This window comes from Apis cerana, linkage group LG9, assembly GCF_029169275.1.
Source record: "Apis cerana isolate GH-2021 linkage group LG9, AcerK_1.0, whole genome shotgun sequence".
Taxonomy (NCBI): domain Eukaryota; kingdom Metazoa; phylum Arthropoda; class Insecta; order Hymenoptera; family Apidae; genus Apis; species Apis cerana.
In genome coordinates, this window is record NC_083860.1 from 2,751,629 (window position 1) to 2,765,245 (window position 13,617).

Below are 13,617 nucleotides of genomic sequence, written 5' to 3' on the forward strand. Positions count from 1 at the left end.
TTCGAAATCATTACATGTAAAAAGTCTATACTATATATATATATACATATATACATACATACTATATATACTATAGTTTATAGTTAATTTTTTCAATAATTTTATAATTTTATTATTTTATGATCCATACATTCCAAAAAGAATAAAAACACATAAAAAAATGAATTCATTAATCATTTGTGACTTTAAAAATTTAGTTAAATTAATTTAAACATAAGAAAATAAAATGTAATGTATTATAATGTAATAAAAAAAAAATTAAAATTGATTTAAATATAAAAACATAACTATGATATTGAAATAACTATGATATTAAAATATATTGATATCTATCTAAAAACAACAATAATTATACATAAAAAAAATGCATTTATAAAAGTAATATTATAATATAAGATATTTTCTATTGGAGAATTAAAAACAATTATATCAAGTAATAAAAAATAATACAATAACAAAAATTTGTTATTAATTCTGATTGTATTAATTTATGATGATTACATCATATTAATAATTATATAAAATTAAAGTGTTATAATATATTACGATAAAATATTTTTTTTAAATAAATTTTGCAAATTTTTAATAAATGAATAAATATTTGCATCATGTTATTTAGTAAATAATAATTCACTTTAAGTATTTAGTCAAATTAATTGAATCATTTTTAATTAATGTTTATGTATGTAAAAAAATGTTATGTAAAAAAATGATAAAAGGAAAATTCCAATGATTATAAGAAATGATTATAAAAAGATGGAAAATAAATCAAAGAAGATTTATATGCTCTGAAGATTGAAATACTAATAAATAGTAATTATTTCTTATAAATTTATGGCAAATTTGTTATTAATAATACTCTTGTTATTATTTAATATTATTTATCTCGATAAAAAAATATTATCACGTATTTAATATTATTTATATAACAACTATATATAATAACTATTCCCTATACAACATAATATAACACTTATATCCCTACAAGACGGGATGTATGTATATTTTTAATATTATTTATTTTTTCCATAAAGACATTTAATTTTTTTTCCATAAATCTCACTGACTTTAGATCGTATAAATGATATATAAAAAAGAATGATAAAATTGATATTAACAATAAATATTTTAAACGATTAAAATAAAATTTTTCTTTTAATATTTTATTTTTTCTTTTAATTCATTATATTTAATATAAATACTGTTAGTATACTTTCTAAAAATTATATTAAATTATAACTACTACAATTTCTAAAAAATGTATTTATTCCAAAAAACTACAGATTAATTATCCATATTAATTTATTATATTTTCAATAATTTATTTAAAAAAAATTTAAATGTTATTTATTAAGTAATAATTAAGTAATAATAACACGATAAAATGATAGATAAAATTATTCCCAGAACTAGTGAAATTTTTTAACCCTTTCGCGTATATACATGTATGTATATTTTTTTCAATAAAACAGATTTCAAATTTTAATATGTTATGATTTTATATTACAAAAAATGTTTCTATCATTAATAATTGATAAAAGAAAATTTTGCCTTGGCCCCAAAAAGATTTGGTCCTGAAACAGTTAAGGTATATGTATATGCATTACAGTATTTTAAAAAATATACATAATAATTATGGATGACCTATCCTTATTTTTTTATGATAAATATTCTATAGGAAATTTTATGGAAATACAAATGTAAATGTAGATAAACAAATAATATATTCTTATTGAAGGTAATATTAATTATTCGTATAATCGATATTAATCGTTCAAACGACTGTATGCATATATATATATATGTATATATATATAAATCGGATCGAGTAGGAAAACAAAGGTCAAACTATTCAATCTGTATGCATTTCATAACAAGCATGTATTCATTCGGGTATCAGCAATATTAGCATTTGATTATTATAATCGCATATACCATAATAATATAACAACTATATCTCTACAAAACACGACGTATGTATATGTACAAGTGTACATAGAAAGTAAGAACTCATCGGTTAATTATTCTTAATACCGTATGACCGTGGTCTAAATGACAATCTCACAAGTTTAGCCAATCGAATGTATCAATCGAAAACTCTAGAGAATAAATACACCAATAAGTATTAATCGCCGTTCACTCCGTGGAACTGGACTAGTCGACCCTGGACCGAATATGTATGGCAAGTGTAACCGCTTAAAAGTAAGTATATAGCCCTTCACGAATTCCCGATCGAAACGATTGGAATGACGTGTAAGAAATACCTGAAAGATATAGTCAAAATAATACACACAAAAAAAAAATAATGACCACAATCTCTTCCGACATGTCGTAAATTATCAATTCAGAGATAAAAAGGAATTTTTTATTATCGATTAACTTTTCCTACAAACATAAAAGAGATATATCACATTTAAAGTCCATGATTTGAAATCAAAGTGAGATCACTAAATTGGACGTTATAGATAAGATTTATATGGAATTCTTTAGAAAACGTAACAGAGGATGGATTAAAATGAGAAATATCGATCGTTTGATTGGACGTGAAACAATAACGTATCTGTCAATTCGAGGAGATAAATGAATTCTTCAATCGGAACAGCGTATTTAAAGCGCAAAAGATTGTGGCCGAGAAATCTTTTAAAAAAGATTTTAAAGTATTTTCCATGCAAATTTATCATTTAAATCTTTTGTAACGATTCGTCTTTTTAGATTCTATTTTTTACAATTAAAATTTCTGACTAATTATGATATAAGTGCTTGAATAGATATTAGATAGATTATAAATTGTAGTATAAACAATTGTAATGATTGTAATACATGTGAGGTCACTCGTGAGAAGCTAGGTTTTTTCCGAACTGATAGATTAGTCGGTTCTAGGTTAACTATGACTAAGCGAGATATACTTTAACAGTGTAGGCTAGGTCTAGGTTACATCTAGCAGGTGTACATTATCTAGTTAATAAAAAAAAAATCAGTGGCGATTGCGATTTTAATAATAGAAAACATATAACGTCTTATTTTACAGCGAATGATATAATGAAAAATAATTAATGATGATACAATTTTGAATCGAAATTTATAAAATTATTTTTAAATTATATCATAGAAATATTAAGATATTTTTTTTATTAATTTTCGATTCGAATTCATAAGAAAAAAATATGATTGATTCTATAAGTTAAATTATAAATTATAAATTAAATTTCATTATATAAATTGTGAATGAAAATAAGTAATTTCAATTACTTAATTAACCTTGTAATATTTTTTTCGGTTCACTGAATAGCATTGAGTAGTATATCAAGTCTTATAAGTTAAGCTCTTTTCCGGTATGCAATATATATATTGAATTAATATATATACATTATTGAATTAATTTTGAAAAAAAAATCCAAATAGATTTTTAACTTGAATGTTAACTTAATTAAGTGTTTTTTAACTATTTTTATATTACTTCAACTGAAAATATCTTTAAAATTTTCTTATGCATTAGATTTATTATTATTAATTATTCTAATTATTTTTAATATATATAAAATTGAAAAAAAAATTGGAACTATTTAAAACCAAGCTTAAAAACAAAATTAAATTTCAAGTTTTCTTTCTTTTAATATATATACAATGTATATAAATGTGAATAAACATATATAGATTCACTATTCTACAATTTTCAAATTAATATTACGAATTTAAACATATCAATTATTTACGATTGTACTTAAAAAAAAAAAATAAAGATTAGTGTAGAGATAAGTTGACAAAGTGGAAGTATAAAACTTCCTAATTCCATATATGTATTACGTAGAAGAATAGCGTGTGCGGTTAGAAGTAGTAAACTGACCTTGATTCGAGGTAGCTAAGACGATATAAATGAGATGAAAGTACGATATTCTATGCGAGATACTTGAATGTATTTCTTATGTAACATGAATTGAATTTATGTAAAATAACTTGAACTCGTTAACTTTACTTACCGGTGTCATTATCGTGCCCTTGAATTCCATCTCCCACATCCTCGGCGGCCGTGGAAAGAGCTGAAACCAAGACAAACAAGATTATTCCACACTATCGTCTTTATTTAACGTTTCTCAAACTTAATTATTAATGCACACCGCGTCATGAACATACGCGCCCCAGAAAGTAATCACGACCTTCCATGCTTGACGGATAAATTGAAATTGTTAGTTGTTCGCGGAATAGGAACACAGACCATCGATAACAAGGCTTTTCTTTTTCTTATTTGCATTTAAGAATTTAAATAAAAATCGAATAATCAGTAATACAATTCGATGAAAATATATAGATATCTTTATTAATCTTTATTTAAAAAAGAAATCCATTTTTTTTTTACAATGTAGTATTTCATTATCATTGATTTTTAAGATTTTATATATATATATATATGTATAAATTAAAAGTTACAGTTTTTAGTAGTAATTACAATAAGAAATATTTTGCATATATATTAAATTAGATGCTAATTGTAATATATTAAAAAATAAGAATCTTGTAAGATATATTTAATGAAGATGAATTTAAAAGCAATAATTAATGTAGCAAGGAATATTTTTATGAAATTATTTTATAAATAATTTTATAAAATAAACTAAAGTAATATTTAATTAAATCCAATCATAATGTACATAATGTACATAATAAACATTATCAAATTCTAAATATAATGAGTTTTTTATTAAAATTTTTTGTTAATAGTTTTAAATAATAATTTTTTAATTAATCTTAAATAAATAAAAAATTTATTTAGATATAAATTAATTAATAATTTAATTTGTATTATTTTTATACTATTTTATAGAAATAATTATAGAAATAATGATTCATAAAATAACCACAAAAAATATTAAAAATAAAATAAAAATTTTTTATATAAATATAATTTTTTTATATATCTTTTTTATATTTTTTAATTTTAAAAATTTCAGATATTTTATAATTTTAAAAGGAAAACTAATGTAAGTATATATTTCTTCTTAGAATTGTAAAAGTTTTAAAAAATATTTAAAAATCTAAAACTATTTCCAATATTTAACATAAAATGAAATTATTTCAATATCTTTCTTTATCTTTTCTTTAAAAAATTTTATTATCACTATATTTATTAAGAATATAAAAAAAATTAATAACATTTTCTATTTTAAAAATTTTCATATATTTTTTCTTGTCCTTTAAAAAAATCAATATATAATGGTACGTTGGTCAATATCTGTCAATGTCTAAAAATAATCTGATAGTATATGAATCTATAAATCAAAAAAAAATAAATCGAAAAAATAAATTATTTTATTTTTTTTTTCTAAACAATTACATTTCAGATTTAAAGCATATCAATTTCTTCAAAATATTTCAAACAAATAACTATCACAATTCGAATCGAATTAAATATTTTTATGAATATAATTATATTTTCAATTAAGAATTATTAGCTTTCAATACATGGAACGACTCATAATCAATTTCTTCTTCTCGCCGAAAAAACCTTCGACGCGAGCAATGACTCGTGAACGTGCAATATTAAAATCCTAATACAACAGAGCGGAAAAAAAATACAAGAAACGTCGACCGCACACTAAGAAGTCACACTAATTCTCATTCAACGTGAATAGCACTAACACATAAGCATACTTTCAGGAAGTTAAGAGTACCGGAAAATAAACCTATCACTATGCAAGGTCAACAATTAATCTCTTAACTGATCACTGATTTTATTACTTTATTATCTTAATTACTAATAAAATATATATACTATAATATGTACCTATAATAAACTATATCCTAAAAAAAATATATCCTAAGTGACAAAAAAATTAGTTTTTCGAAAAATACAAAGAATTATTTTTTTAAAATAATGATTGTGAATGTTTAAAAAAGTAGAATTGTAAAATTATAGAATAACGCAATAGAATTTGGAAAAAAATATATTTAGTAATTAAAGAATTCTAAAAATATATTTTTTATTTTATACTTTTTGAATATAATAAAATATTTATAATTTTAATATATATATATATATATATATTATATATTTATATATTATATATTATATATTATATATTATATATTATATATTATATATATTATAATTTATATGTTATATATATATATTATAATTTATATATATTATATTGTGCTTATATAAAATAATTATTTTGTTATAATTTCATTTATCATTAAATTTTTATACCATAGTATAACATTGATGATAATAACGAATGCTGATTATAAGTGGCATCAAACTGCAATTTTTCTTGCTAATTGAACATTAGATATAATGATATATATATTTTGAGTTTTATCAGAAATTATCGCAATGATAAATTAAATTTTGAAAATGGCTTTCAATATTTAAAATGTTAAAAGTTCGAAGTAAAATAACATTAAGAAAGAAACAAAATAATTTCAATTTCAATTTTAAAAATTTTAAAAAGTAATGAATGAAACATTTGTTTGTCAAAAAATGCGGAAAGAAATCGCAGTTAAATGTTTATAAACTGATAATATTGTATGACGTAAAGAATTCTGACGTATAAATTAATTTTTATTTATAAACGTAATCGATTAATACTATCAAATATATAAAAATACTTGTAATTTTTAATTATGTTATTTATACTATAATAATTATAAAACATATTAATAATTGCTTTTATTTAATTATTTAATATTTAATATTATATGTAATTAATTAATATCTAATTATTGTTAATAATTATTGTTAGTATTTAATATTATATAAATACACTGATAATATATTGACATAGATTGATAATTTTGATTAATACATTGATATCTCTTATATATTATTGCTCATTAGAAAAATTTTCCGAGCATATCTATAGAAGAAAGAATGATAATATAGAACCCCAGTTTATTTTTTCGAAAATTAATGCATTTAATGATTTAAATATAACTTTAGTTCAATATCCACTTTATAAATTAATTAATAAATCAAAACTTCAATTTATTAACAGGATTTCAAGATTACATTTAAAATTTCTTTCTTATCTTTCTTGTATATTTTTTATGCATGAAGAAAGTTCATGATTATATACTTTTTGCATAGACATCTGTAGTTTAATAATTAATTAATTACATTAAATTATAAATAATTAATTATTTTATTTTTCAAATTTATTAATAAAAATAACATTTATTAAATAAAGTTAAATATTTTTATTTTTTTTATAAATTTGATCATTATTGATTTTATCATTTTTAATTTGGAGAATTTTAAAATTAAGTTGTTCATGAAAAAGATTCAATATATTATTTTATATTAAAGTTCTAATAATTGGTTAGAAAATTATTAAATTATAAAATTTTTTATTCGTAACAATATGTCTACAATTGTTAAATTTCAAGGTTGTACGTATGACATCAGAGTTACTCGTATAAATTGATCAATTTTTATTCATTCATTACATCGTATTATGTATGTATATGTATTTTCATACGCATATGTGTCTTTATTCGAATTGAAATAATCGATTAAATTATCAGTTTGTAATGATTATAATTGATATTGTGATAAAAACAATATTATTAAATATACTAATCAATAATAACACGATGGTTTCCTATCATAAAAAACTCTCAAAATTTTTATATCTACAAGTAGTAAAGTTATAACAATATAATAAAATAATATAAAAAATAATATAAAAAATATTATACATACAAATACATATATATTTATTTAAATTAAGTATCATATCATTTTAAGATTAAAATAAAACCAAAAAAAATGAAATACAATATTATTTAAATAAATTCTTTAGTTTATTTTCATGATTTCTATTTCTTTTGATCTAATTTTTTTATTATATTTCCTCATTATATATAATAGCTAAATATTAGTAATTAAAACATTCAATTATTAATCTGTTTTGAATTACCAATATAAAGTTTATTTTTCAAAAAATAAATTGCATAGAAGAAGATCTAATGAAGTTGATATCCAATATATTTTTTTTCTATTAATATAATTTAGTGTATTTCTTTTCATATGTAACACTATTTTGTTCCTATCAAGTTCATATCAATAATTCAAAAATGACTGATGAATCAAAAACAATTATAAATATTATTAATGAAATAAATTATTATATAAAAATGTATTGGATATCAGATAAAATCGCACTCACTAAGCTAAAATTATTCAATATTATATTCCATAATAAATATTCCAAAGTAGATTTTATATTAAAATAAAGAAACTTGAAATATTTCAATAATTGAAATATTAAACAGTTCAATATTATTTATTATAAATTATATTTATTATTAATATAAATTATTAAATTATATTTATTAATACAAATATAATTTAAATATCCATACTAAATTTGAATAATCTTATATATATATATTTGTTTTATAAATTTGTTATTAACTTTAATTTGCACTTTAGAATTATAAAACATAAATATGACTGAAAACCTCGAACTTTAACTGGGATTTATAAATTATTATTCATGTATTCAAGGACAATAGTAATTGTAGGATTACGTTGCGATGATTATACGTATAACTTCACGCTTGTGTTTCGCATATAAACACTATTACATCTTTGACTGATTCTCTTCTAAATTCTATGATATATTATATATATCTTGATGTTCATTGAAAATGTTTTGTTCCCATAAAGCATCTTTCGTACTGACGTCAATTCCTATATTTCTTTACATTACCATCAAATAACAATTTCCGTTGTGTTAGGTTGAAGTTATCGCCATTATGACTAAAATTTTTATCATAATGGATTATAAATGCTAATTACAATTAATACTATATAGTTAATATTGTAAAAATCAGATTGTGCTGATCATAAAAATCAATATTATATTGATCAAATTTATAAATAAATTCTTCTTTACATACTTTAAAATAATATCTTTGAACAACTTTCAAATTTTCGATATAATTATAAATCATGTAGAAAAAAAATTTAAATGTATAATAAAAATATTCATAAATAAAATATAATCTAACAATCAAATTGTTTAATTTTAATTGTTAATAATTTGAATGAAATAAATGATGAAAATTTAAATGAAATATTCATTTAAAATTTTTTTTTAACAACTAAATACAATTTTATCATGAATTTTATAAGAAAAATTTCTTAGAAGTTACATAATAAAATATAAAAAAAAACATGCACATATCAAATAATTGTATATTAATAACATTATCAGGATGATTATTAAATTTTTCAATAATATTAATAAATTTTTCAGAAGTTTCATAATATTTTTTTGTTTACTATAATTTATAAAACTAAAAATCATGCAATTAAAGAGAGTCCATATATAATAAGAAAATTAAAAAAATTAAAAAAAATTATTTATAAAATTAGTGCTCTGACTTAATATTAAAAAAAATATTAAATAAAAAATAAGATACTTAATATGATATGTTTCTAATAGCTATGACGCAATATTATATGAAGTAAGCGTTGAAGTTTATCACTTTCGTATTGAATTAGTTAAGTATATGTAAAAAAATAGTGTAATTGTACTATTATATGATAAATAATTAACAAAAAAGAAGTATTTTAATGAATTTTATTAAATATAAAAATTCATTGAATCATGAAAATTTTACATCACATTCGGAATAAGTAAGTCTAAAAATTCTGTGAATGTATTTATTTAAAATATTTGATTAGTAATATACTAGAACAAAAAATAATCTTAATATAAGTTCAGTATAATAAGTTCAGTATATGTATAATATTAATATTAACATTATAAAAAACAGAATAATTATTTCTATATTTATGTAATAAAAATACTTTATTAAATAAAATTCTAACAAAAAATTGAAAAATTTTTTGATTTATTATTAAAATCTATTATTTGTAAGAGAGAAACAATTCTGTATTTTTATTACACAGAAGAATAACTATCTTTATTGTAAAAAAATCTAAAATCTATAATAAATTGCTTATTTTTTATTGAGCATTTAGCTCATACTATATAATACAGAATCCTTTTTTTAGATATAATTACATATAATAACTTGAAAATTGTGAAAAATATTTCCTTGTTATAATTCCTTAAATTCTGAATTATGATTTGAATAAAATTTATAAAACACCTCTTCGCATTTAATTATATATTTGTTATAATAAATTTTTGCTTATATTTTATTTTATTTTTTATTTTATTTTATCAATAATTGTTTTTAATAATAAATATAAATAAAAATTGAATTTTGAATTAAAATTTTTAAAAAATCATCAAAAAATTTATTATTATGCATGTACATTAGTTAATTACAATATTTTAATTTGTCACAAGAAGACCTTAGAAAACAATCATAATACATTTGTAAATATTAACTACGCATAAAAATAAATTAACGCATCATCAATTTTATGTCATACAATCTCAATGAAAGATTGGTAAGTATTATCTGTACGCTTCTGAAATATGTATTTCATGTTTTCAAGCGAACTTATAATCAGTGTTCTTTTGACAAGACAAAAAAAGTTTAATTATCTAAAAACGTAATAGATTTATTTGTATTATTCATGTTCAAGATTAAGAAATAATGAAACGCCAAATATGAAGTATACGAAGCACAAGTATTGTAAGATCATTTTATCACTTTCCGTAATAAATTTTTCAAGCAGGCATGCAACTTCACTTGTCATGTGAAAGGAGAGAACAAATATCGACGAGAAAATATTGGTAATATAACTGTAAAAGCATAAGAATATTTTCTTATCTCATTCTTACTAATTATGATGGTATGCGTTTCATTGAAAAGCATTCATCGAACATCTTAAAATTAAAAATATATACATATATATAAAAGAAACAGTATCATAAAATATGTGAGTGCAAAAAATGAACGTGCTTTCAGATAAATTCTTGTAAAATGTTTCTATTCTCACTTGTTCTCGAATCTCGAACAGTTTTCAATTGAATAATCGCGATGATATGTCATTACATGTATTATTGACTTTATTGCACCGTTTAATATAAATTCTTACATTGGACCTATATTTTACCAATTCATTCGTTTATTATGCCGGATATGTAATAGATTAACGATTATATTTAACTCGTAATGGAAACATCAAAAAAAAAAAAGAAATTACTTTGATCAAATTAGACGTATCATTGATAAAAGAAGAAAAATATAGTTTTTATATATTGTCATCCATGGATGAACTAGACTGATATGTCATTCGAAATGTATATATTCAAATGTATATATTCAAATGCGGAAACATGCTCGCATGATTAATTGAATATATATATATGTACGTTCTTTGAATAGGAAAAGTTTTGAAAATGTTGGAAATAATATAGAAAGAAAAAAATAATAGTATAGTTTAAAGCAGAAGGAAAAACGGACGTCTGATTCTATTACAGAGTTTGTTTATGCTTCTCAAAGGTCACGAGTTATACAAAAGATGGGCAAACGAGAAAGCACTTTCTTTCCCACATGCGATCCACGTACATCGTGCAGCATGCTGGACATCAAATGTTCGTGTACGTACCGACTTCGGCATGTTGTACCGAGAATTCCAACATAGTAGGTTGAAATCGGCGGAATCGACCTGGCTATCGTATGTCGACGTAAAGGGAAGATGCTATTGCACGGCAAGGACACATAGATGCACCAAATCAACAACTATATACGTATATATAGATGTATATATGTATATATATATATATATATCGGTGTGTGTGTATACGTGTGTTGAAGCGTGAGCGCGCGTATATATGTATATCCGCTAGAAACAATGTAATGTATGTGTACTTTCAAATGCACTCAAGCTGTCAACTATAGGAAGAAGATGGCGACAGCTAATCAAGCATTAGATCCTGAAACATACTTAACAGTCGAAATGTTTTCATCAATGTGAACAATCCCCAATAAAGATTTCTCGGTTAGCTTCGAATTTGATCAGCATCGACACCAATATCTCTCGAGGACGATAGAAAACTCACGGACACGCATTAACACACACGTGCACACACTTGTCGAGTCGGTATGTGTAATATATCTGCACTAGCACGCGACCACGCACGTATTTACGCGTTAAAAGTTAAAAAGTAACGGGCAAGGTGATCGTGGAGAGTCTCTCTCGTTTATGACAACTAAGAGTAAAGAAGAAGGAGAGACTTTTCACCTTCGACGGACTTCGCTGAACTGACTGAACCAAGGAACGCTCCCGTTCCCGTTCCCGTTCCCTCGCCACTGATTTTCCCCTCCTTCTTCTTTACTCCCGAACAACCCCACCTCGTTTCTTCTCCTTCCCTTTTCTCTTCTCTCATTTACACCGAACGCGTGTTTTCCATTCCCGAGGGAACGACCAACGATCAACGCACCTGTTGCTACCGTTCGATTGAACCACGGCTGTCGAACCATGCTGAATGATACGGCAGCGAGAAGGTTGTGTATATATGTATACGCCAGCCTCTCACTTAGCCTTATACGCGTGTAGAATGCTGTCATGCGTCAAGACGAGCACTGTTTTCGATTAGATTCTTATCGGACAAAATGTAGTAGCACAATAAGATGATACGTTCGTTTATCACTACGAGGGGAATTGAACAAAGCGCAAATTGTGTTTTCGTGTCTTCATTTATTCGTTTGTTAATTTCTTTCTTCGCATAATATATGTATATACATTACATTTCTTCAATCTTTTCTTTTTTTCTTTCTCATTTTTTTAATTCAAAATTTTAGAAAGCAGACCAACAAGCTTTACTAGAAAGTATATACGTATATGTTCGCGTGTCTAGCCAATATATGTATATACATACTTGCATATTCAAAATTTATTTATCGGTAAATCTCGCCAAAGAGGATATTGAATTCTCAATTAAAATAAATGATCTAAATTCTTTGTTTTTGTCAATAAAATAATGTTTTCAATGAAATAATGAAATAATGTTGAAATAATGTTTTCTTTTTATTTTTTGTTTTATTCAAGCTGATAATCAAAAATTGTTTTTTAAAATTTAATAAATTGGCCGATTTTAATAAATTTAATAATTTGACATTGAATTAAAAAACAACAAGAAAAAATATTTTTTATAATGAATTTACTCTACTACGGTTATACACATCTTCAAGTTTTAATTTATAAATAATACGATAAATTATTATAAATTCTATTGTAAATATTTTTAAAAAAATATTATTTAATTAAAAATTTTAATTAAATTAATGTATGAATTTGAATTGAATGATAAAATTTCAATGTCAACCAAAAATTTAATATATTTGCAAGTATAATATGAGATATCAATATGCAAATATTCTATTTCAGTACTTGAAGAATTAGAATTAAGTATAATACCGATTAAAGTAAATGCAAAACACGGAACATTTCACTGTTTGTGCTCGAAAGAATTTACCGATGACCGTTAACCTCGATAGTTTCTGGACTATATTGACAATACTCAAACGTTATGACCATGTCTAACTATCAAAAGATAAAGATAAAGATATTTTTATATAAGATAAATAAATTATATTTTTATACAAATAATATTTGTTCATATATATTTAATTTATTAATTTTGAAAAATTTCACTCAAAAACTATAGAAATTTTTGTAATAAGGAG

General features: G+C 22.0%; 1 protein-coding gene across 15 annotated transcripts in view; it reads right to left on the reverse strand.

Moving 5' to 3' along the window:
* LOC107995915 (uncharacterized) overlaps positions 1 to 13,617 on the reverse strand; it is a 79,777-nt gene that overhangs the window by 46,049 nt on the left and 20,111 nt on the right. For 9 of the 15 annotated variants that reach the window (XM_062079956.1, XM_062079960.1, XM_062079957.1 and 6 more), the window contains one exon: positions 3,978 to 4,037. In XM_062079956.1, coding sequence (XP_061935940.1) covers positions 3,978 to 4,037 — 60 coding nt within the window. Of the gene's footprint in view, positions 1 to 3,977; positions 4,038 to 11,536; positions 12,333 to 12,371; positions 12,387 to 13,617 lie in introns of those variants that run through there. The other 6 variants (XM_062079955.1, XM_062079954.1, XM_062079965.1 and 3 more) reach the window with 5 other exon arrangements.